Genomic DNA, 27,133 nt, shown 5'->3' with positions numbered 1-27,133 from the left:
ATGTCTAGCACATCCCATGTCATGCTTGCTTGAAGTCTCGCAAAGCAAACATAACTGAACATTCCTGTACAATAGCTGTTTTTTTAAACAGTTACTTCACTATTGTTAACTGAACTACAAGTTATGACAAGTGGTATATCCATAGTCATCCCTCTGGCATTCTTTATAAAAACACGAATCACGGAAACATTCATCATGAGGAACTCCCATCATAAGGACATGTACACAGTGTGTCGTTCATCCTGGCTGTATCTTTCCACTCTGTAAAATGTAACTGTCAGAACAACTTCAGTGAATTGTACAGGCCAACATATAAGTTTGGTAAAGCACAACTGATAAAACACATGTCAGAATTCATTAGTTAAGTTTAACTTCAAATAATACTTGTGTACAGAAGAAAAATGAAAAATTTCTTTCTTTGTAAGTCATTCTACCAAACACTGTAATAGCACCATATCAATGTACATTAATCAGAAAACAACACACTTGGAAGGACTGGCCAACTAACAAAGCTCAGACATTGTAAAGCATGGATGAAGAGCATAAACAAAGCATAAAGAGGATAAAAGAACTACTAAACCAGATTGTGCTTGAGCTTGGTCAACAGGAAAGGGAGGAATCAACCACTGCAGCTGCCCCAAAATTGTCAAAAGGAAAGGAATAGACCTAACATATCCAGAAGCCCTTTCAAAAATACTCACGGGTTTTTTTTCCCATGGTTTTCCCCACAAAAGCCTTTCACCACTTTGGGTCAATGCTAAATGGTGTTGACAGCTGTTGTTTATGGTACCTTTAGCCTGTCCAAGATACAGAAGTAATGTAAGTTTTCCTGAAAACTGAAATGGCTTCATTCAGAATTGTGCTGGTTTTCTGGAGGTGACAGGAAAGGGTACACAATGGAGTAAATATAAGGACTATCTTTTATGCCATATAAGAGGAAAGGAACTCAGGAGAAGGGTGCTACCTACAGATACCACCAGGCATGTTTTCCCACGGTTAAAGGTACTTGCATTCCAAGAGACACAGTGACACCCTCTGTGTTCTTACTCTTCCACTTTTTCAGGCAAGAGATGCCAAAAAGATTTCCACTCCCACGAAGAGTGCTAACTGGTGAGAATTTTATACTAGCTCTGCTGAGGTTCAGACAGTTATATAAGTGAAACTCAAGAGAAATACCATGCAATTACTTCCTAAGAAGCATTATTCTTTTGGTCTGTTTTTTAAAAATTAAATACTAGATTGAGTGTTACTTGCTGTAATGAGGCAGGGCCAAATCATAAAATGTCCTGTGCTGAATTGAGCTGGTTTTCAGCTTCTGTCCATGCAGTACTCACTGTGCCTGTGCAGCTCCCCAAGACTGCTGTGACACAAAGTTCCTCCCTGAGCTGCCCTGACCACAGGGGACCTTTACCCAAACATTGCACATCAGGTCTCATACTGGAAAGCACCTTCTTCCACCTGTAGATTTCAAAAGGAATGTGTTTGATTTGGGAAAAATGTACACTTTGCTTTTAGCAGAACTCTCAGAACTGGTAGGATTTTCAATGCTTCTATAGTGCTATGAACCATAGTTGCTAAGATCCTAATTAAAATCCCATTATGGAGGAAAAAACACTGTATATAATAAAAATACTTCTTTTACAATTCATTACAGCATAAAGAGATTAAATCTTTTGGTATTAAAAAACAAATGATAAAAAGATAAAAGTTATTGCCACAACATTAAATAAGCAATTTATACTTCTTAAGGTAAATAATGTCAGCATACTTACTTATCCTCATCATAGATGTGGATATTCAGATCAGAAAAATGTTACAGATATATCATTAAAAGCTGTAAAAGTGATAGTATTTTCAATACAGTATTATAAGCATTTTGTTTCTAAAAAATTGCTAATATTGAAAGTATATAAAACCATGCATCACTTTATAATTACAACTGTACAATTTCAGGCATCTGCTCTAAGTACAGGTCACATCTTACTTTAGTACTAGCATTAATTTATAGTTGAAGAAATAACTATCTCAAGTATTATATTTGGTATTATGCTCTTAGCTTAATGTAAAGGTGCCTTCCCTAATAAAGATTCCACTTTGAAGGTGTGCTAGGAATCTGCACCCAGGTTCCTGTTACTAAATCTATTTCATACTGGAATAAAAAAGTGAACTACTTGCTGCAACACAAGGTATTTATTGACTAAATGAGCCTTTGCAATGAAACAACTGAAGGTACTCAGTACCACCGAGAAATAATCTCTGTGAACAATGATTTCATTAGGTTAATATTAATAACAAGCATAATTTTGTCTCTGTGCTCAGTGAAATGAGGGGAGCAATGGTAAGAGGAACAGAGGTAGTATCAAAAAAATCTGGACTTGAGATACAAGGGAAAGGTCTTTCTCTTACACCTTTCAGAGCAGCAGGAGTGTTGTCGAACTTTAAATTATGTTCTTCTAAGAACACATCAAGCCAGTATGGATGTCACATTTTAGCTTGCTACAGTCAGAATTACCAAACAGTTCCAGCAGCTGGACTGAGTTAAACATGGCAGGAAAGACAACACTGTTTGTACAATGCCTGCAGAGTGGCCAGGGCACCCTGTAACCTGTCACAAACGGCAGTTAATGCAATAGAGTTCACAATTTAGTTTTTTAGATTATATTAGCACTCAAAAGCATCTTATCTGCTGGAAAATGAGGCAGCCAAGTGAGACACCACAACATTGGCAAAGCAGAAAAAAGGGAGACAGCTAGAAGAAAAAAATTACAGTTTCAAATTACATAATTTTCTTTTGCCACAACAACTCAAGTAATCCATAACCACATGGTTATTTTCCTCCCCCACTCATCCCTCACTTTCTACCATAAACATCCAGTGACCTAGTCAATATTTTTGACTTGGGCCCTGCTCTTGCAACACTTGCATATTCATTTAAATTTACTCACGTGAGTAGCATCTTTGGTTGCAGTAAGACAATTCACTGAACATGTAAATCTTCTGGGATTGTTGGCTTTTTGTTAAGGTGAAGCAGGTTGTTAAAATAACTTTGCTCCTGAAAGTTTAACAAGGAACTTCACAGTGGCAGGAAGAAGAAAAGAACAAAGTATTTCACAGATTCCTTAAAAATTTTGAAAATAATTTTTTAAAGAGTCACGGAAAATGCTAACAGGAATACAGAAAAATCTTTCTCCTGCCTCCTCTCCATGGTGCCAATAGAAGTTGTCCATGTTGTCAAAAGTGAATTTAGAAAATTAAAATAAATATTTCAAACTAACACATTCTTCTCTGTCATACACTTTGCCAAACTGTGCATTATCAGACTTCTGATGTGTTACTCTGAATGATTAATGAAACACTTAATATTATGGATCTCACTGATGCACATCCTGATGGGATTAGTGACACCAAAACATTTCTAAAACTAAATAATCCAATGTTATGCACACATGGTGTCCTGAATTCACAGATCTCAGTAATGCAACACATTTTGCAAAATGCAGCCTTGCAGCACCCAATATCACTGGGGATATGTGATTTTTATAAGACATTAAATTCTGGTTCTGTCTATACTTCTTTCCAAATGGCAACTTGAAACTCAGTAATGCACTGGAAAACCTACAGCCATTTCAGAGTACTGCTTTATGGTTCTGGAGGATTTTTGAAACAGCATTTCTATGGATTTGAGGTGTATCAATTCAGGACAAAAGTTTGATGCCACTAGCACTAACATGTCTCTCCTAGCTGTAATCAGGTGGTGGTTGTGGTGTTTGTGCCGCTTTGTGTTTTGTGGGTTTTTCAAAATGCATATAATAATAAAAGTTTTCTCTTTTGGCTTCTTAAATATACTAGCCTAGTATATTTACTACCACTGTGAGAGCTTTCTGCAGGTGGGAACAATGAGAAATAAAATCAATGGATGACAATAGTGGAAGCACTCTTGTAAATCCATGCCAGGATGACATTGCTCTTTTCTCAACTTCCTCTGCTTCTCGCCATCTTTCAGGATCATCCTTCTCAATTAAAAGACCAAATCAGAATTCAGCTTATATTGTTTTAAATTATTTGACAGAAAGTCTCCATTCAAAAGGCAGACAATTTTATGGTCATAATTCATGAACAGGATTACCCACTAATCCTAAGTAAAATTGTTCTTGGTTTTCACTTCAATATTAAGTATATAAAGCACCGGAAAAGCAAATTTAAAAGGAAAAAAGAACAATTCTTTTTCTACTCAGAACAACACAAAGTATTACCATTGTATTACTTAACTGTGACTAAAACACTTACAGTATTTAAAACTTAAGAGTTTGGGATGTGCTATTAGGCTGTAAATAAGTACCAATGCTGTGTGCTTCACATGACAGACCTGAGTACAGAAGACATCGTATATACAGGTTTTCCTCCTCTAAAACAGACATGTGAGTTAACACTAGTGTCTAGCCAAAAGAAGTCCTTGAGTTCAGTAGGAAATCTGCTGTATGAAGAACAGAAAATGGGGCATTTGCAGCTTCCAGGACTCCAAGGAATGAAGTAGTTTCCACTTCCACTTTAGTCAATGGAAATTATGGCTGGATAGATGACAGTGACCAGCATGTGCAGGGTCAGTTTTAAAAGTTGTGCAAAGAACAACTGCCTATTTTCTTATCACAGAAAATCAGCAGGAGGCATCTCATGAGTAATACACTTCACCAGGAGCAAGTATTCATAGCAATATTCCCAAGTAATTCAATTTAGGTTGTCATAAAATTGAAAAATAAAAACACTTCAAAATTTGCATGAGAATCAATAAACATTTGAAGATAGTTTCAATTTGCATACATAATTTTTTCACCATTACAGCACTCAACAATATAATGCATTTTTCAACTTGAATTAAAATCTACATTACACTGAAATAAATGTCTTGTAAGAAGTCAATTATAAATTGCTTTGGTCTATCTGTAGCTTAATTTATCACCAAAATACAGAAAAATTATCGGGAAATCTGATAAAAGTTTAAAATTGCCAAAAATAATGTGTATTTAATTGTAAATACATTTTCTTTGTATATATTATTAACACTTATAAGAATACACTTAATAATAATTAATAAATGCTTTATTCCATTAAATTGGTGCAATCTTATCTTCACTCCATTAAAATAACTTTTGCAGAGTTTGATCCTGTTGCTCTTATTTCCAAGTGATATGTAGAGCTTTCTTTGCATCTTACGACAATTTGAACATATTACAATAAACCACCGAAAACCTAACAGAATTTAACAGACAGTCTGGCTAACCAGTAGGATTCTGAGTTTGACAGGGTATATGAGCTCCACTATCCGAGATTACTTTAAAATTAAAAAATCCTTCCTGAAAACTGTGGAACAAATAGGAAATGTTAGTAGAAATAACAAGAAAAAAACCCAATGAATCATTGTACTCAAAGCAGTCAAAAGCTTTTGCCTCTTCACTGTATCACTGCTTTTTGTATTTCAGAATTTCTAATCTAAGCTTCTTGGAGAAATATGGTTCTTCATTTGATTCGTCTCCAATAACACAAAAATATCTCCTTTCTTAGAACAAAGGAAAATAATACAGTCTATTCAGCTGGTGGTCCTACACAGCCTGTCAATGTCACATTACACTGGCTGGCTCTTCTCAAACACGTGTACTGAGGTTCTGAAACAGAGTCAGAATATGGAAAGTTCTGAGGTGGATTCTACTCTTTTTGGTAAAGATATCATTACAACAACAAACAAACTCCTGACTTAGCTTCCCCTCCATTTGCATAACCTCCAGAAACAACTCTGTTGGGATCATTCAGTTCATCAAACAGTCCCGTTTCAATGATTTCTTCCTGCCAGGGTATAGGGACAGCACCTGTCGCAAACTTTTTGAAGAACTTCTTGTCTTTGTCATCAAACTCAATTCCTCGTATTTCAGAGAAGTCAGCAATGTCTGCAACATCTTTGGCATAGACAACTGATGGATCTGGCACAAATGGAGGGTCAACAAGGTTTGCCTCTAACCTGTGGAAATTTATAGTTTTGAAGAAGCTGTGTTTTCTTGGGTCATCATCTTCATTCCTGCAATAAAGCAAAAGTTTGTTCATCAGTGTGTTTTGCTCTCAGAGAGATATAAGGGTGTCTGTGTTTTGTACATGTCAGTACTTTAGATATATAGCTATAGATATAGATCTATAGATGTATATATTGTATATATATGTCATGCAACACAATTCCTTTTTTCCTAACCGAGGAACGCTGCATTGTACAACTCAAGCCGAGAAGCTGAAAACATTCTGATCCCATGACTGCACCTTCAGGGTAACAGCCCAGGCAAGGTGCCATGCAGGAGCTGCAGTGCTGCATCCGGGATACCCCACCCAAAGTTTCACTTCCACCAGAACTGAACCTACAGCAGGGTGGGAGGGGGAGTACTGGATCTACTGTCCCACAAGGGAATTTCAATGATTGGCTCTGTATCTCTAGGATAAGAGTATCTGAACTATAGGGTAAGAATAAGTATTAAACTCTAGAATGGGGTATATTGGGTTAATACATCTCTAGACTGACTCAGTGTAGCAACAGAAGCTGGTGACAAATGATAATTCTCATTTTATCTTAATTCAAAGCATCTACACATTTACAGCCTAGAATTCAGTTATGTCACTCAAACAAACACTCCCACTTATAGTGACAATTCATTCAAAGTAACTACTCTTATAAATTAACAAGTATTTTTTTAGGCAAGATATTCACAGATGAAGTAGATGTGCTACTGTCACAAACATAATCCTTTATTAATATAGTTAAAACCCAGTAATGAAAACAAGAAAGGACTAAATCACTGTAAATACTTAAGTTAAATAAATCTTACAAAAACCAACTGCAGACCTCGGGGAGAACTTCAGCTATAAAAAAAATAGTGAATTGTTTCACTGTAGACCTGTAGAGAGACATGTAGGACATTTTCTGGTGATAAAAATCATCTGAGCCACAAATGTGTGCTTGCTGAAGCATGACCAAAGCCTGCAGCTTTTGAACTATGCCTTTAGTGTCAAGCCATGCAAAGTCTGAATTTGGAATTCTAGAGAAAGGAGGAGCAGAGAGGAGCACTGTCTTTTCCACACCTAAGCACTCTTTGTTTAATGTATTTATAGATGCACTGCTCTTGAAAACAGTAATATAGGAGAATCAAATCTGTCTGCGTTTTGGCCTCAGAAAATGGTACTTCCTAACACATTGCTTTTTTCTTTTCCTACCTCCTTACAAAACCAAACTTAGCAAAGTCTAAGTCCTCATATATCTCTAGACAATGTTCTATGAATAAAATATAATGCAAACCTTTGGCAAGTCTTTTTATCTTTGCAAGTGTGCAGAAGCATCATATAGAAGCAGTAGATGTGTGTGATTATGGAAAAATCTTTATTTTTTTTTAATCTTAAATTTCCATGCATGCAGAACAACTCATCTACCTTGGCACTACCGCCCGTTCCTCATGCTGGCCCTGTTGTGCTTCTAGCCTGCCTTGGTGTTCCCTGTGCACAGCAGAGATGAAACTCAGAGATGAAACACCAGCTGCTCTTTTCAGCCCCTTGCTAGAAAATTGTCACTTTGTACCTCTGCTGCCCAGTTCTTCTGAGCAAGCCACCACTAGCCATTTTACCCACTCTACACCACCATAAATAAGCAGGATGCCACAACCTGAAGAATGGTAGATGCTGCCATCCAGGCATGCTAGGCAATGAAAAATATTATGTTTTCAACCCCAAAGCACCATATGAACAAAATTATGAGTGTACAGATTAAGGATCTTGACTTCTGCATATCCATAGGCTTGCAAAATTATCTACCTTACCTAGCCAGTGATAACCAAGTACTTGAGAAGCTGAAATTATTTATTTACATTTACTGTTAGCCTGAAATGCATTTCAGCTGCTGTTCAAGTTAACTGGTATCCTGGGACACTGGTAAGCCAGGAGTGCTGACTGGGCAGAGGCGCTCACAAAAATCTCCCTTTATTTTGCTTTTCCTTTCTGTAACATAAACCAAAAAGCACTAGAAGCTGGTGGAGGCTGCAAAATGAATTGCTGCAGTGTTCGTTGTCCTGAAACCATAAAAAGTTAAAAAATGTAAAGCTACATGAATGCCATCTACTGGAACTAAGACATCTTCCAACTAGCTGGAGATGAACTTGAGCTCATCCTCTGTGAACTGCATTTTTACATAACTTTAATAGGAAGAGCAAACGAACTCACATGAAGCTGGGCAATTTTGTATTCTTCTATTAAAAAAAATTTAAAATCACTTTACAGGTTCAGAATCTGAGATATTATCTCAAAAAGTTTCAGTGGAGAAAAGGGGTTACATCTTTTCTGAGTTAGCTAGTGAAATCACATCTTCAATAGAAGATAGGAGTGTTTTAAAAGGTCAGGTGTACAAAATAAAGCTGTCTTTGAGCAGCTTTAACTTATGCAACAGGCACTGCTGTGGATAACCCAAGCTCTTGTTGTCCTTAGGAGAATTACAGTGCTAATCTTTACATAACACACAGCTGTCCTGGATAGTATCACCCTGTTTAAGAGGTACATGTACACTTTTATTCTGGATCATGCTCAAGGTATACATCCTATTTATTGTTCACCTTCTCCAAGTATGGCACATCAGATGAAGGATATCTTAAACAGCAGAAAATTAAAAATACAATGTGCAGTAACCTTTCTGTGTCCATTTCTCATTTTGCTGAGAAGTTATGGAACAAAAAGCAGACAGAAAGATTGTAAATTATTCCCCTGGAAAAGGCAATGTGGTTACAGTAAGTGAATCATGAGTTGTTGGTTTTGTTTCAGACTTGCTGAATGAACCCAACCAAGTCACTCACAATTTCTAAATTTCATTTTCCCCTACTCTGAAATTTGTTTACTTCACGAAGTGCTGTAAGTCCATAGGTCTGCAAAGTATGCTGACTTTAAGTTAAGAATGCTCTGAATGTTTTTGTGTTAAAATTACTTTTAAAGTAAGCTTTTAATACATAGTGAAACAATATAGATTTTGTATTAAACATACTCCATGTACTGCTGAAAATAACTTTTTTCTGTTGTCTTGCAAAGTTGCTGGGAAAATTCATCAGGCACAAAAGTACCTGTCTTCATTTACCAACAGAATATTAAGAATATGTATATTAATGATCTATTATCTCTCATTAGAGTTAATTCTTTCAGACAAATGTTTGCCTAACATTTTGAAAAACTGTTCCACATTGTTATGAAATATAAATTTAGAAGACTATCAATGCATTTTCAATGAGACCTTTGTCTATTCCACCTTTAGACTGGAAAACTACCGGATACATATATTTGTATTCAAATCACAGTGTAAACTAAATATAGGTATTATCAGTTTCTGATTAATTTTTTACATTTTTATTATATTTCTTTAATTTGTCTGGATTACAAATGTAGATCTGCAATCTAATTGGAAATGCACTAAATCATTTATACACACACACATCATTTAAGAGGGATCAGAGCTATTACAAGTTAAACATTAAAAGGTTTAGCTTTGCAATTCTCTTCTTATTGAACAGTTCCTTGAAATTGCTAAGTCATGGACATATCTACCAGTCTTCATCAACCCAAAGCCACCTCTGAAGTGCCCAGAAATGTTTTGCATTATAGGAATTTGTGCCAAATATTCTTTTTCTCCCTGAGATGAGTCAGAATGACCAGATATTCTATAGCATCTTTTTAAAGCACTTGAGCAAAGCAGAGGTTAAGGTCTCTTCAGTAAGAAGCCAATGATGCAGCCTTGCAAATTAGGTATCTGCAGGGAAGAGAATCCACATTGTAAATCTGGATATCTGCCCACATCATTCCAGTAAGCAATACAGCCTAATATTCTGCATTCAGTCTGCACTAGCAGGGATGCAGGTATCCACTTGAATATCTTTTACCTTTAGGAAAGAATGTGTAAGAAAAATCCTTTTGACCCTTTCTCCCAAAACTATATAGAGTCTAACACAGAAAATAACAAGAAGGCAACTCCTATGAGTCATCTGGAGTGAAGATACATGATCACACTATTGCAACAATATTCCTTATTTCCATATTATCTTCAAAACTTTCCACCTCCTTCTTTCTAGAAGTGAAAGGGGAAATTCATTACTCTGTATAAAGTGAAGTTCCAACCCATTTTGTGCAATGAGTAAACTATTGTTTGCAGCTTTAATTTCTCTTGTACTGAGATTGAGAAGGCATACCTGCTTCCTAAACGGTCCTCTTTTTTCTTAGCCAAAAACAGCTTGCAAATATCTTTTGCTTCCTCTGTAAAGCTGGCATGTTCAAATTTCACCTCATCTTCCAGAGTTCTTCTTCTAACCTCGTCCTTATTGACCTTTTCTTTGAAATCCTTGAATGGTGTTCGCCCAGCAACCATCTCATAAATAGTACACCCCATAGCAAACCAGTCCACGGGATAGCTGTAGTCCTCTTCCTTCAGGATTTCTGGAGCCATGTAACCATTTGTCCCAGCCTATTGCAAACACAAAAATAGATTTACTTTACAATGTCAGTAGTGAAATGCATACAATTAAACAGACTACTCTATATTTATTCAAAATATTAGTAATTCTACTGATATATTTTAGATCTAGAAACCCTGACCTTTTTTTAAAATCTAGAATCGGTGAGGTACAACTTTTTTAGAACATAGACCATATCTCTCTTTAAACATCTTGGCACGTGAGAAAACTGTCTTAAATATGCTTTTCAAAGTTGAAATGTCAGTGCAATTTCTACCTAAAAGTGCTTTAATTTTAAATTCAGGGCAACTTGCTATCTTCCTCTTTTTTTTTTTTTTCATTGAAGATATTCTTAGTTTTATTGTGTAAACACAAGTAGCAGTCAATTTGAAAATATTTTAAAAAATACAAAAACCAGGAAAAACAGTCACAGATTTAAACAGTCACTGTGCAATAGTTACATAATTGGTCCAAGACAGGGCTCTGCTGCCAGTGAGAAAATTCTCATCAAGCCAGTAGCTGAGCTGCCATGAGGAAGTTCTCACCACCTCCCTCTTGGTTTCTGCATAAATTTCTTCCACCTAGGGCCAAGAAAAACTCTTAAAAACCACTGTAAGAAAGTAAACCTATGAAAATCATAATTCATAAATTGCGCACATTTGGGTGCAGGAACAAATTCATACTTCCTGACTAAAAAAAGATGCCTGAATAAAGACTATTTACAGCACTAATGGCCCCTTCTCTGAGAGAAGAAATGGCCACTCTTTGAGAGGGACATCTGCTTGCTTTCTTCCCAGCCCTGCCACTTGCCCCTTGGGGGACAGGCTGCAGTGACTGAAATAGCTCCTGCTGCCTCTGTCCCCAGGGAGCTGATTCACCTGGGAGGGCAGTGAAGGGATCAGCTCTCTCTGTTACATGACTGAGGATGTGGGATTCCAATCACAACAGCATTTCCTCCGCTGAACCCACATTTACTGCTGCGCCTCATGCTCTGTATTACGTATTTAGCAGATCCACCTAACAGTGATAACCATGTCAGAAGCTGCTTGAACCTGTCACATATTTTTTAAATACTGGGACTTAGATATTACCAGTATAACAATTTAAAATAACAAACTGTGCCTGTGCAAAATCCCACTAAAACTTACTCAAAATGGTCATTATTACTGATATCAGAATACAATCAGTGACAGAGATTCACTTCAAAGCAAAACAGTTAGAAAAAGGTAAAGCTAAGCTCATTTGGACAAATTGTATCTATAAAAAGAGCAGCTCAACAGATGCATTTTATTTTATGGCATTAGATAACCCCTCTGATTTTTGCAAATTTAGGCACAGTACTTCCAAGTCAGGTCTCCCCATAAGCTTCAGCTTGTGTCAGTACACATTATGATATATAATGTCTCTGCTGTAAACAATGTGTGCAAGAGGGAACATTTTAGCATCAATTAAAGCATAAGCCTAACAGACAGAAAATTAAATCCACTTTATTTTCTCTCTTTTTAGTTTTTTTGTTTTGTTTTGTTTTTAAGGATATAGAGCAAAATCATCCATTTGGTTGAAAAACATAAATGGGATGAGAAGAACAAAAGTATCAGTCAGGTTGAAAGCAAAATGGAAGGTTGAAAGTGAACAGTTGCCTCTCTCACTAAAGCTACAGAAGTACAGAGGAGCTGCTGACATCATCCCACAGGCAATTTGTACTGCATACGATGGGGTTTCTCTAACAAAAATATTGAGAGATACCCTGACAGTATTATATTTCTAGGTATGATTACTGCTCTGTTCCAGTAAGGGGACAAATGCTCAAACACAGATCACAGACCCCAGATCCATCTGGCTTCAGAAAAACTTGGAAAGAAGAGGAGAGGCTGAAAGTAGTAGAGAAATTTTGATACAAAAGCTTGCACACAGAGCTCGCTGTGGATTAGTAAACATAGCTCTAAATAGGTTTCTGGAACTTTTTTTTTTCCCTTGCTTTTTTTTTCCTCCTTCTGGGAAGCAATAAACATTCTTATTTTTACTGAGATGAAGATGGGGCACTAATGCCTTGAAGAACTATTGAGTCACATTATCATCAAAATGTGCCCTGACAGCACAATGTGGTCTTACTGATAAGAGATTACTTTGCTGCAACTTAGCATCATCATACAGAACCTGGATACATCTGACATGGAAAAGTCAGAAATCTACTGTCATAAATGTGTCTCAAGGCAGATCTTTTCAGACTGTCTCTTTAGTTCCACTTGCATTTTCTCTTCCACAGATGTTTTTTCAAAAGAAGTAGTTTCAGTTTCTTCACAGGCATTTTCAACATATCCTCCAGCAGGATATACCATCTGGAATAACACCATGCTTTGACATGGTGCTTGTGTTTCTAAAGAACAGAGAAAGCAAGGCCATCACCAAAGACCAAAAAGACAGCACAACCACAACTTAATAGAAAACAGAATTGACTGACAACAGCCTCCCTTCAGGCTAAAGTGACAGGCTGTGGATGAGCTTAAATGTAAACAAGAACTAAACTTCAACACTAAATTACTAGCACTGGGATTTTGAGCTGTTACTGAGCTGATCCAACTCCATCTGAGAAAGTCTAGAAACATATCATTCCTCTGATATGCCAAACCATTCCAATTCAGAATTTAATGAGAGCTGGTTTTCTCATAGAATTTCATCCAAACTTGAATCTAAAAACAAAACTCTCCCAACCCTGAAGCTTTCCTTCTATTCACAATGAAGGAACAGCCTAAGAAACAGGAAATCTAAACCTAATCTCATAAGATTTGAGACTTAAAACCCATTAAAACGTGACAATTTTCAGCAGAAGCAAACACATTTCACAAGCGAACGGGGATTTTTAAGGGGGAAGAAAAACTGTAAGAGGGGAGAAATACATGAATCTCTACTTTTATCAAAATAGGAATTGGACAAAAGGAAGAAAAGAAAGAGCTTAAATTTTAGTCTTTTCCACCTATTTCTCTATATATTTAGTTTTGGCAAAATGATTTGTGAAGAAAGATACTAAAGCCTTTAGAATTTGCTGTATTAGAGAACACAAAAAAGGAATTATTCAGCACCTGGAAGAACACAGATCCTTCAAATGAAGATTTAATTCTATCTTTGGAGACTAGGCAGCATTAGAGGGAAGGTAATACCTAGCATCCCTATACTAATCATTATAGAGAACAAGATGTAAAAATCAGATCATCTTTCCAGGAACAGAGATCCTAGGGCAACAGGAAAGGCAGCCTCAGTAACCTCAGGAGAGATTTATGTAATGAGGTAAAACAGAAGTTTTGTGAAGGGAGTTATAAAACTGTACAACTCTCGCTAGAAGTGAAATCTGAGCAGCAAAAAATAATGTATTAGGTGGAACACTTATCCACTGATTCCCATTGCAAAAGTGAATGAAAGTAAATTACTTTTAGCATGTGTGGAGTAAATAAGTATACTGTAAAGTATATTCTAGTGCAAAGATGAAAAAAAGGACAGAAAGCAAAGAAATTAAAAACAACCACAAAAGATAAATGCATTATTTTTTTCAAGGGGTCTATTTCCCATGGGCTGGTACTGAATATTTAATTCAGTTAGAATTATCTGACCATGCCTCAGAATGAATATCTCTAAGTATGGGATACTAATATGTCTATCATAAAAAAAAAAATCAGTTGGTTTGTATGATCTTGCAGATGTTTTCATTCAGTACAATTTATAAGTAAATTCAGAAGCTGTATATTATATTTCTTACTAGATCTTAGTTTACATGGATAAATTTCACTATTTTAATGGAAATGGAGAAAATAAAATACCCATACTCAAAGTTAATTCCTTTGTTGTCAACTCTACACTACTAGGATGTTGACTGGGTTTTGACTGAGACCAAGCATATTATTCTCTTCTTTCCTGTATAATTCCTGGTAATACAAGAAACCATTTGAACATATGTGTTAACTAATTAAGTGATCTTACAGAGACACAAACACATGATATTGCACCTTCACTGACCTGGAAACATCTAATAAAAACATCACAAAGAAGACAAAGAATGTTATATTATCCCAACTTTTTTACTAGAAGAATGCTGTATTATCCCAACTTTCTATTTATGCCATTGTAGAGGCACAGAACATTTTAAAGCGTAGTGAATACAACACTAGCTACTTTTTGCTTGCTCTCGATCTAATATGGTCTTTTGTGATAAGCAGGATGATTTACTTGCATATGCTACTTGAATTATAAAAATAGTCAATATATTTCAGTCAATTAAATTTTAATTGATCTGCTTTTTAAAAGGATTCACAGATCTTCTTTCCCTTTATTTCATTACCTTGAGAACAACCCAAAAGGCAATTTTTCAGTAACTCTCTAAAATGTAATGTGCAAATGCTGTCCTTGGCTTCATTAGCAAAGAAGCTCCATTGAGTGGAATTATTGCTTTGAGTGTGATTTGACAAGGCATAGTAGAAATGACTCATCTGAAAGTATACAAATGTTTCTTTTGTGAAATGCGATCCTGCATAAATTTTTCAAAGGTCACATAATTATAATCTTTTAGTAATTGAAGATGTGATCCTGAGAAGCACTAAGTGCACTCAAGATCCCAGTGCAGTCAAGAGGCACTTGGCACAGCAGAGCTCGGGGCAGAAGCAGGCCCGCAGTGCAGCAGCTCACACATCCCTGGGACTGCTGTCCGGGCAGGGGACAGCCCCTCCAACACTGCCCCTGTGCCAGCTTCCAGCAGGTGCAGGCAAGAAGGAGACACAACTCTCTGGAGCTTTCAGCAGCACAGAAACAGGCAAATGGGGAGAAACGGGATTGAGATCTCGCTACCTTTTCCCACAGATCTCTGCAAAACAAACTCCATTGATATAACAAACCAAACAGTAAAGCAAATCAGAATGTCTATCTTTTGTTTGCCATGGCACAAGAACTGTTGAACAGAGGAAAAAAAACAAGCTGAGTTTAGCTCTATCAGCTGTTTCCTGGGGCTCGGTCCTTCCTTCCTCCAAGGGGTGCCACTGCCTGCTTTGTTCTCTTGTCCAGCTGTTCCTCCACTCCTTCAGCAATGGCCTTAATAGACCCTGTAGGAATGCAGGAACAGACCACAGAAATCTCTTCCCTGCACACAAGCTAACAGGCCTTAGATGGGGAGAACAACACTGATCTGCCTCTGTCACTCACTTCACCATCTTAATTCTTCTCCCAAGAGTCACTGTGAGGAGGAACAGAGCGTAATTTAACTGAGTTACACAGAATTGCAGTTCCTCCAGTTTCTCACTACATGTTCATACAGTAACAAGAAACTAGCTGACCCAATTAATAGGCAACTATTTTTTTTTAAAGAAAACTAGATCTAAATAGGGCAAAAGGCACTTGGAAAAGTCACACAGAATAAAGATATGCGTATTGTTAATGCTTAGCAGAAGGAGGGACCTTCTGATGGGATGGCCCATCGTAAATTGCTGATTCAGAAGAACACAAGGAGGGCTCTTCAGAGTAGCAGGAGAAGATAATGAGAAAGTCAACACTGGAGCTTAGGCACTCCAATCCCAAGTTTGGTCTTGAATCTTACAGAAGCATGTGAATCCCACATGCTTATGGTAAGAATTCAAGATCAAACTTTTTTTGATTCTCACATAAGAAGGTGATTTTCATAGGGAAAGTTGAGTGCTTTAAAAAAAAGCCCCCACAGGCAATAGCACAAAAGAGACAAAAGAGGTTTCTGCTATATTTGAAAAAAAGAAAAAAATGGCCCTGGGTTCAAAGTCACTAACTGGAATAGTAAAAAAATCCAGCACTGGTTTTTAATCTTTTAAGTTTGGTCATCAGTAATCACTGAAATGAAGGAAGTTGCACAACAAAAGAGAAAGCCACTCTGTGCAGCAGGGACTGTTCCTTGTGTGCACCTCCTTGGGAAGAGAAATAGACAAGGTACAACATGGTTTCAGTTTAGATTCATGCTGTATGGAAGTCAAAGGGATAAAGGGCTTGAGAAACAACAATCCAGTAACTGGGCACCAATTTTAACTTTGGATTCTACGAGCAGCTCCCTGCTTTCTTCTTGCATGATCACATATAAACCTTTGCCTCAGATCCCGACTGGAGAGAGAACTTGCTAACACTCCCACCTCAGTGACATGCCATCAGAAGACACGAGAAGGCACTGACAGACTGGGAAGCAATCAGATATTATAGGATGGAGCATTTGGGACAAACAGAACACTTGGTAGAGATTCAGAAATACACAATTAGAATTCAAAGATTACAAGGGTTCTTTAGTCTTCCTGTAACATGATTTCCCCTTTAACTTCCTTTTAAATGTCTCCTGATTGTGTCCCATCTATAAGGTAAAAATAATAATACTTCAGAGGTATCTGTGGTTTCATTATTTAATGACCACAGAATATTCCATAAACAGTGTTAATAAGGGAAAAGACTCTCCATCTACTTAGCTCTATTTTATGAAGCTCTTCATAATGAATTCATTCCTCAGAAAGGGGATGTCAAAGAGAAGTCTGTGTTCTATGACATTGTGACTGAGGGAGAGGACTGCAGGCTGCCCTGTGAAGAGCAGAGCCCCTCCAGTGTAGGTACAGCCACTGTAGGTCAAGCAGTGCAAATGTCAATGAGGCCTGGAGAGTGCTGATCACTGAAATCCATGGGATTTCATTCACCTTATCTGTCAGGATTATGACAAACGTTGGAGGTACTATTCCTTAAAATGTAAATCCAAGGAGATGGGCACTGGCTGCATCAGACTAATGGCCCATAGGCCAGTTCACTGTCTGTGAACTACATTCAAACAAATTAATGTACAGGGAAGTCTGTAAGAGCCTGGTGTGTACATTGAGACTTCCCTATACTTTCCCAGACTCCAACTATTTGCAGTTCAAGGGCTTCCAGAGGCAGAAATGGTTTCTCTCAACAAAACTTTTTTCCACTAATTGTCCACTCTCCCCCTGAACCTAGATAAATTTGCAGACCCTACAAGACCCTTTGAAAGAGTGTCCTGCAGCTTAACTACATTCTGGTTTAATATCTGTTTTAAGAACCACCACCTGCTACCTTTCACTAGCAGATTTTAAACTTGAATAATGGGCAAAACCAAGGCCCTAGTTTTCACTTGGATATGTCTGCAATTCCAGGACTTTATTTTGTCTTCCTTAAAAAGCTAACTGCATGCCTGTTAACTTTAACTACTCATGACAGCAAATGGAATGCCACATGTGGTCCAGTAAGAAAGAAGTACTACATTCCTCACCATCTCCCAGCTTACTGTTTCTGCAATACTGCTTCTGGTCAAAGCTGTCAAAGCAAAAGTTAAAAGAATTAGAGTGTCAGCCAAATGTTGCATTTCTTATCCAACAAAATAAAAACATCTTTGGCTACAAAGAGTCAATGCATGGCCCACTAGATGATTTACCCAAGGGATCATTCCAGAATGCATGCTTTTTGTAGAAAATGCCATACCATTAATTAACTGTCAGATTAAGCTGAATGAGGAACAATGGTAAAAGTCATGCCAAGACCTTGTGCTACACCATAAAGGGCTCCAATGTCATTCCCTGACAGAAAAAGTGGATGGCCCACTGTGTGTAGGAAAAGTATTTCATGGGACATATTGCATTCTCTTAATTTGAGATTACTACAGTATCCTTTCTGCCATATCCAACTCCCACCCAATGTGGGGCTGTCTGTGAACTTGCTGAGAGTGCACTTGCTCCCCTTGTCCAGATCATCAGTGAAGACATAAACCAGGGCTGGTGCCAGTGCTGGGCTCTGGGGAGCCCCAGCAGTGCCCAGGAGCCAGCTGGATGGAATTCCATTCCCCAGCACTCTGGGCCCAGCCATCCAGCCCATCTTCACCCAGCAAAGAGAGCAGCTGTGCAAGCCATGAGCAGCCACTTTCTCCAGGAGATGCTGCAGCAAACAGTGACACAGGCTTTACTACAGTCCAGACAGACACATCCACAGCCACCTCCTCATCCACAAAGCAGGTCACCCTGCCATGGAAGGAGATGGGGCTGGTCAAGCAGGACCTGCCTTTCCTAAATCCATGCTGGCTGGGCCTGATCCCCTGGTTGTCCTGTATGTGCTGCACGATCACAATCAGGATGATCTTCTCCACTCTGGTACCAAGGTCAGGCTGACAGGCTGGTAGTTTCCTGGATCCTCCTTCCAGCCCATTGTGTGGATGGGCATCACATTTGCTAACATCCAGCCAACTGGCACCTCCTTGGTTTCCCAGGACTGCTGGAAAAGCCATGCTGGGAAGTGACTCGGAGATCACTTCTGCTGCTCCCTCAGTACCACTGCATGGAGTCCAACTGGCCCCACAGACTTTTGTGGGTAAGGCTGCATCCTGTACAGTACATTTCAGAGATTAAAAAAATCTGAAACACCTGGCATGACAACGCACCTCATAACAACTGTGATTATCAAAATTTTTAAGAATACAGTTCTGCTAGTAAAAACATCATCAATTTTATATGTCATACTTCAAAATGTATAAGCAAAACAAGTTCCTCCAATTCTCAGCAAATGAAGAGCTGTCATTCTTCAAAGAGCAAAGGAAGAAGAAATTTTTACAGAATCTTATCCAATAAGAATGCCATGTGATAATGAACAAAGGTCAACTGTAAAATAGCTTGCTGAGTTATTTTTTATTTCACAAGTCTAAACCCTCCTCCTGCTTTTCAGCTGCCTTGAAATTAAACTGCTAGTTTCAGGAACATCTAAATAGATTTCCTTCTGTTTTCCTAAGAAATAGAATCTTATAATAAACAAACATACAGGAGGGCAAAAGGACATTTTGAGTAAGATTTTAACCAAAACATGTTTTTCCTATAAAAATATTATGATGTCCTTCAAATATATAAAACATAGCACAGGAAAACTGTGAAGAAGCCCAAAACCTCTGAAGATATGAACGCACTTTTATAAATACTACAGAAATATGTTTATGTTATTTTTCACAGTTATTATGTCAATATTTAAGCCCTCTGGCTTGCACATGCATCTGCACAAAAGTTCTTCACAATTTACATGCAACAGTTGCTTTTCACAAAAGCCATACCCAGTAAGGGCAGAAAACTCTTCCCTAGATAAACAGCAAATACACACTAACTTCTGGAAAAATGGAATTAACTTGGGATGGAAGCTCCTCATTTCATATGCAAAAACCCCTAGTTCTAGAATCAATCTAGTAATAACAGACAAAACACTTTGCCTGTGTAAATGCCATCTTTGCAGGGTCTCAGTTTCTCCTTGTCTATTGCAATTATGTAATACAGAGAAAATAACAATATTTTAAAAGCCAAAATTTTAAGATACAAACTATTTCCTGCAGGGTCTGATCAGATCAGACCAGATCTGATCTCAACACATCAGATCAGATGCAACAGGCAAATTTATAGGAAGTCATAATGACATTTAAGTCCTGAGTAGTTTTATTACCACTGGAGTTTGTTTCTGTTTCCAGTGATGTCAGTAAGAGGTCTGCCTGATTAAATGTGCACAGATACATTTCTTGGTAGATTGCACGTCTATGTAGCTATCATGAGAAGATCCCAGTTAATCCATGTATGTTTAATGATGGAAAATTACATTGTAAGTAGCTTTCTACTGTTTTCTCCTTTTATTTTCAGGATTGTTATTATTCAAACTTGTGTATTTTATTTTTTTCTTGTGATTTCTCCTTTCTCGGGGCAGCTGGCACTTCACAAAGGCAAATCAGCACACTTAGGGAAATTAAAGTTTTCTAAATTTTGTAACTATTACTGTATCAATTACTTACAACTACAGTGTAAGTTTTAAGTACATTCACACAGAAAGCTGGATGTTTCTCCTTGCTGCTTTAGCAATTGAAAAGAGAGGGAGAAAACTAAGGCTAGGTATCCAACTCTTTCAAGATCTTTGTAAGGAGCACTGTTTCTGAAAGGAAGGTATTTTTATTTTTAATAGTTATGAGCTATTGGTATGGAGCACACAAGTGCTTTCAAAAGGAGCGTAGGTGACAGCAGTGCTTAAAGGATACCAAGGCTACTTCAATTACATAAGTATTGAATCATCAGTTGCACAATGCTTTTTTTGAAGCATAAACACACTTGATTTTTTATTAAGACCATGTTGAAGTTATCAATCTAAAATTCAAAAAACCTTTCCACCCACAAAGAACACTTTTTTGGCTGATGAACAGTACATAATATTATAATTTTGTAGAAACCCTAAATGAAAATTTGGGAAATGTCTAAAACAGGAACTCATTAACAAGCTTATTACTTGTGCCATGTGATAACCTAATCACCTAATAAGATTTACAAAAGGGATTAATGGATCCTCCAGTTGATGTATGGGTGATGTGCATTTATTCATACATGAGAGGACAGGAACTTTTTTTGTGTTTGAAAGGAGAACAAATTTAATCTTTAATGGCTTATACAGCTATGAGAGTGCAGAAAACTATCAGAATTCATTAAAATAGTGTACTTTTTGCAATCTTTAATGAAATGCACAGATAAATCCATATATTACATACTATAGGTCAGTAGCAATATCCATTAATTAGTTACTGAAAACTGTAAGCCTTAAATTGTCAATTCAAACCATCATCCAAAATCTAGAAACAGCTTTATGACATTAGGCATTTAGATATCAGTACAATACAGATTTGGCCTGTAAGGAATATATATTCTGCTTTAGCTTATAAAAATGCCCTTATAAAATGCTTTTATAAAACTGTGTCTGCAAAATAGTGCAACTGATTAAATTTCATTTGATAAACCTGTCTTGGAGTCATTCCTTTGAGTGAAAAAAGAAAATGTGATATGTATAGGTTTGGTTAAGTGATAGCAATTTGGGAGTCACACTCAAAAAGCATGTTATGATGTAAATTTTCAGATCATTTTAAGTCAGAATGTGACTACAATTAGTAGACAAAAATTAATTTAACATCACCATTTTTCTTTTATTACAGGAGTACATGGTGAAGCTTAATGTAAGTTTTGCAAATGTGATCTTTGGTCTTCCTGTGTATGATATGAGCATAAATAATAATAATATCCAGCTCTCATATAACATTTTTTAGAAGCTTTCAAATATGACTATTTTGCAAAAATGAAAAAAAAAGGGAATTATTAATTTAACTCGTTTAGTTATGATAGAGAAAAATAAAAAAAATCTTATTCTTCCATCTCCTATTTCAATGTAATGTACGAATAAAACTGTCTTTAACTGAAATTCCTTACAACATATTAAAATCATGTAGCACATTATTCATTCAGTTTTTGTTCTAATAAAAGCAACCATATAATAGTGACTAGAGCTTCTAAAAACAACAAAAGAAAACAATTTGATGGCTGTCATAGAAGGTGAGGAGGAACAACCACCTTGTCCAATATTGCTTTGAGATTCTACCCTAATACCAACAGAAGTGGTTACATATTGCTAAATACACATTTAATTTTGAGGTTTTTTCTTTCTGCCAAACCCACATATTCACAAGTATCAAAAACTGCCCTTTGACAAAACTATTTGTTCTGATCATAGTAGCTGCATGCCTCTCTAACTTGCAAAATCCAGTGAAGTTTATACCTTTGGGTTCAATGATAAAAATGCCATCTTTACAAACAAAACAACATTCTCATTTCACATAAGCTCTACTGAAAAGCCTGCCTTAAGCTTCCACAGAAGCTGTATTTTTGTACACAAAACACTATGCAGTTTAATTTAAAAATTATTTACAATATATACATACATTTCTACATTTTCTTTCAGCAAGAAATAAAGCCATTCATAGTACAAATTTCTTCAATTGCCAGGGAAAGAAAAGATCCTTCAAAATTACTGAACTTAACATCAAAAGATGTGCACTCAAACATGGTGTAGAAGGCCATTAGTGGGTCCTCTCTTCTACTGAATTTCTAATGTGAACTTGGTGAATTTAACATAGACCAGTTTATAATGTTGCTTCCATTTCTTCATCTTCCTTGTGTATTTCAAACACATTCTCTCATTATACACATCTTAAAGCTCCAGATATAGGAGAGATATTGAGAGATATATGTCTTTTTCACAGTTAAGCTATCTGAATACACATTTCTTGTGTAAATCTCCTGACATTTTTACATATCCAGGTTAGTTGGGGATGACCAGAGAAAAAGCTGAAGTGCTGCACCAGCTGAAGTGCTGCACAATCTAATTCACACAAAATCCAGTTGGTCATCCCTCTTTTCTTCCTACATATGTAGCCAGGCGTGGACATTTAGAAACCATAAAGTCTGCTAACTGTTTCAGGAATTAATTTGTGGGGAGAAGGAGGGTTGGAAATAATTTATTATGCAGCAACACACACAACTGCAATACAATCAGTAGCATCACTTTAAGAGTAATGTGTAAGAAACTATATTCTCCTAGGAGTAAAAGTGGAATACACAGGAGCCATATCTTTGATTGCTGCTCATTAAACAATTGGTTAAATCCCTGACTATGCAGTATTCCATAAGGCACAAAGCATCTGCCTCTCTAAAGTCATTGGTTCAAGAACTCATGTCAAGAGAAAAAGGTCAAGTAGATTCTACTGTCTCTGTGCAAAAGAAGTTATTTCACCACATGCAGCAGCTAAAGAGTTAATAAACCAAATCTTCTTACAACCTGTCTCTCAGAATGAAATGACTACATTAGGTCTTTAGCATAGAATCAATTTCAGGGAATTAAGTCTTTGTCTCATAAAGCATTAGAAATAGAATTGCTTCACTTCCCACTGCCCACATTCAAAGAATTTGTACTCACCCTCTGGGTGATGCTTTTTCCCTCTTTGACTTGCACTGCCAATCCAAGATCAGACAGTCTGCAATTCCCATTGTCATCCAGGAGGACATTCTCTGGTTTCATATCCCGGTACACAATTTTGATGGAATGGAGATGCAGAATCCCACAGGTGATCTGAGCTGAGTAAAAGATGATCCTTTTCATTTCCAAACCCCTTTCTCCCACATTGTAGATGTGATACTTCAGATCCCCTCCATTCATGAGGCTCATAACAAGACACAGATGGGTTTTGGTCTCATAGGCATAAGCTAGTGTGACTATGAAAGGGCTGTTGACCTTCTCCAGGATCTCTTTCTCCAGCAGTGCCATCTTCTCTCCGCTTTTCTTTTTCAACCTTTTCTTATCCAGTTTCTTGCAGGCATACATCTTGCCAGTATTTTTGACCTGGATGGCACAAACCTAGAGAAGACGCACATGGAAAGCTAATGAAGGAATCTTACACAGAGACTGGAATATCAAAGGTAGTAACAGGCAGGAACTGGGGAATAATTGATGCCTATTAGTAGCTGCTGATGCTAACTTCTATGAAGAGTATATTAGCACAGAAAACAAGAAAAAACAAATGCACAATCAGTTCTGTTCTGGAGCAGCAGTTTATCGTGGCCCTGATGCAAAGTTCTCGAGGATGCCATTAGTAAACGTGTATTAGCAAATAAAAGGAACAAGGACAAGAACAAAAATCTGTAACCATGAGAATAAGCAGCATATACAGATTATGTCTGTACAGTTAAACTCGCTTGACTCTCAAAAAACCTCCATACTGTAGTTTGGAATAGATACTGATGTGTGCTTTTCTCTAAACTGCAGCTAGGAATTATGTGGGAGTGTGTGAGATGGCACAGGCTAATATGATGTCAAGGAGCAGACTTAATAGTTAACTACATGAACATTCATGCAAGTTTTTGTAAAGAAGCCTGCTTTTCTACTAGCATAGATACAGAATACAAAAATATTAAAGTAGCTTTTTACTAACAAAAGCCTCTATCACAGTATAAATAACTCAGGCTGATTTCTGGAAAAAGGGCAATCTGAAGGGGCACATCTTACAAATCTTCATACAGTGGCTTAATCCACTACTCTTTGCAAACCCACTTGCTAGTCTTGAAAGGGGAAAGATGACTCACATCCTTAAAAGTGCAAGCTCTTACCTCTCCAAAGCCACCTTTGCCCAACACTCGGAACTCAGAGAAGTATTTATCAGTTACTGGCTGCTTCTCAAACACTTTCCATTGGATGAATTTGTCATAAAAGGGGCTGTTCTGGAAATCCTGGAAGGGCTTGTCTTTAAAGAAGACTTTGGTTTCCTCCTTGGCCAGGTGCATGATGTTCTCATAGTCTTTTGCAGTAGCTGCTTTGCATTTGCTGACCAAGTCAGAGCTCATGAAAGACAGATAGTTTTTGGCGCCTTCCTTAAGAAAATTGGTGACAATATTCTCCATGGTACTGCTCTTGAGATTGTCCTCTGCCAGCTCCCAGTTTGACACCTCATCCAGGAAGTCCCTAGCTACCAAATATTCTGGCACTGTCTCTAAGAAGTCTCTGAAGAATTTCTTGCCAATGGGTTGCTGTTCACAGATGCTGTCATAATCACCAGCAATGGATTCTCTATGCTCTTTGCACTCCTCAACCTTGGGCAGTGAGAGGCTCTTACGCCTCTTTTGCATTTCCTTGGTGTCTCCTTCTCCACTCTTCCTTGCCTGGAGGTAGGCAGTGTTGGCAATCAGGTTGTCGAGCCCCCCCATGTCACACATCTTGGCAAGCCCTTGGGGTGGCAGAGCCTGGTTCAGACAAAATGAGTAACTGGCCCAGGAGCTGTGCTGTAGCTGCACTGCACTTCTCCCTGCTAGTGTGTGAGGGCTTCTGAAAAACACCAGAGAAACGAACTGCTTTTGCATTAAATACCTCTCAAGGATTTTCACTAAGTACCTTTAGGTATAGGCACCATTTGTGGAAAGTGACTGGTAAGAGGTTTCTCTGTAAGAAGCTTTGAGTTTGCTATGTATAGCTGAGGGATGACACCCTAGACAAACCTTCCCACTGGCAGTACCAAACGCACGTGGTTCAGCTGGTGTTTTTCAGAATGGGCCCTGATAATCTTTAAATGTAGCAAGATTCCCTCTACATGCACTGGCCCTGGCTGCTGGGAACATGCAGCGATGCACGGCTGCAATACGTGCACTCTCTCCAACTCAGGGGCACTTTGGCCACAGTCAGAAGGACAGGCCTGGATCTCCCCCAGTCGACATCGAACACCAGCAGACTAACAACTGGTTTTATGAAAAGCTGCCATGCCTAAAGACCTTGACATAGATGAACTACACAATTCAGTGCTTTGAGCATTCACACCTCCAAAGCTCAAGTTATATTCAACATCAGTGACTGAGCCCCACAGACAGTCCATGCAAACCCTGCCACCTTCCGTGGCTCCGTCTGAGCAGATTACATGGAGAGGCTAAGAACTGCCACTGGTCTAAAAATAATGATCCTTATATATGAAACAACACAGCTCTGACTTCATCTCCTACCCACAGAAAAATGAAAAACACTTCAAATGAACAGCCAAATCTTGCCAAGACATTTCCATATGTTGTTTTGGCCTCACTTTATTTTCCCTGCTGAGCTTTATGACAGAAAGTGGTTGGATAAGAAGGTGGCAACAACATATAGCTAAGGTGACATCAACAAAGAGACAAAGCTGATTATAATCAAGTGAAGGCAAATTCCACCTGCACTTGCTGGCTGCCTACCAGGAGGCATTTTTTTCTCTTCAAAAGAATAAAAATTATGTGTGGCACTCACTAGGCTAAGCCCCCTTCTGCTGTGGGGTCAGGTGGTTTGGCTGTTAAAACTTTCCTTAAATTTAAGGAAGATATCATGAGAACAAGAAAAGAAGTAACACTGGGGTCAAGCTACATTTTTGAGGTCAAGGTCAAGTTTCTTTTTTCACTATCTTAAAGCAAGCTGAAGAGCTGAATCACAAAAACTAAACATCAAGAGTAATAACAGGCACCTTTAAGATTCCCTATAATAATAAGTGTTAACCCCTTCTTGGCTGCTTTTTGCCACTCTACAACCATGCAGTGTTTCATTTTTACAAGCTTAATCCTGTCCACATTGAATCCATTTGACATAAAACTCGTGCTTGCACTCTACAGAATTCCCTTGGAGGTGTGTTTTTCTAGGAGTGATGGAGAGGGCCATCCATTGCTAAGTGCTGCGTGTGCAAGAGAACAGGGGGAATGGCAAGGCAGACATAGAAAGCCTGGCCAGTCCTGCCAGGTGTGAGCAAGCCCAGGGTGGGAGGTTACGTAAAGGGCTCAATGGAGCGGCCAACAGCACGGGCAACTGCAAAGAGCCAGCAGGGGAAATGGGGAATTCTGCTGGTGGCTGTCCTGAAAATGGGGCCTTAAGCAACACATTCCTGTAATACCCTGGGTAGAGAAAGGCATAAAGGAGGTAACAAAGCTTAACAAAGGTAACAAAGCCTTTCAGTTTTTTTGTTTTTTTTTAATAAAGCTTTTAATTTCCTAAAATTCAGTAGGATCTTTTTTATGTTTGGCCAGAATATCCACCACAGCTCAAAGAGCAGCAGGACAAATGGCTGGTAGCTGGGGCCCTAAGGCTGAACTCAAGCTTATTCCAGCTATTGGTATATTCATGCCTAAGCAGATCAAGAAAATACCTATGTTTATGGCACCTGCATAAGACAGACACATTTACAGCTTCAATGATAATTCTATTCAATTAATTAGAATATTTCCCAGTTTCTATGGAGGATAATTTTTCTCTAAAATAACATA

General features: G+C 37.8%; 1 protein-coding gene across 2 annotated transcripts; it reads right to left on the bottom strand.

Annotated features, from left to right (window-relative positions):
• Positions 1–2,175: 2,175 nt before the first annotated feature.
• On the bottom strand, positions 2,176–26,852 carry GRK7 (G protein-coupled receptor kinase 7). Of its 2 annotated transcripts, XM_021536949.3 has the most exons (4): positions 24,482–26,852; positions 23,295–23,732; positions 10,242–10,513; positions 2,176–6,067 (listed from the first exon to the last, which is right to left on the bottom strand). In XM_021536949.3, the coding sequence occupies exons 1-4, from the start codon at positions 25,226–25,228 to the stop codon at positions 5,725–5,727; spliced, it is 1,800 nt and encodes a 599-aa protein (XP_021392624.1). In that variant the 5' UTR covers positions 25,229–26,852; the 3' UTR covers positions 2,176–5,724. The 2 variants fall into 2 exon arrangements, with proteins under 2 accessions (XP_021392624.1, XP_085443852.1); XM_085587726.1 differs by lacking the exons at positions 2,176–6,067; positions 10,242–10,513 and adding an exon at positions 16,873–18,867.
• Between the last annotated feature and the right edge of the window lie 281 nt (positions 26,853–27,133).

The sequence above is a fragment of the Lonchura striata genome, chromosome 9, assembly GCF_050655825.1.
Source record: "Lonchura striata isolate lonStrDom1 chromosome 9, ASM5065582v1, whole genome shotgun sequence".
Lineage (NCBI taxonomy): Eukaryota > Metazoa > Chordata > Aves > Passeriformes > Estrildidae > Lonchura > Lonchura striata.
Note: the sequence above shows the minus strand (reverse complement) of the source record. Positions and strands in the feature narration are given on the sequence as shown.

What these genes read in the sequence shown, in the direction of transcription:
- GRK7 (XM_085587726.1), bottom strand. Translation starts at nt 25,228, where the DNA reads ATGCAAAAGCAGTTCGTTTCTCTGGTGTTTTTCAGAAGCCCTCACACA. An exon ending in GCAAAGGTGGCTTTGGAGAG is followed by an intron (nt 23,733 to 24,481) that starts GTAAGAGCTTGC and finishes CGTCTTCTCTAG; the next exon opens with GTTTGTGCCATCCAGGTCAA. An exon ending in GAAAAAGCATCACCCAGAGG is followed by an intron (nt 18,868 to 23,294) that starts GTGAGTACAAAT and finishes TGTACTGTACAG; the next exon opens with GATGCAGCCTTACCCACAAA.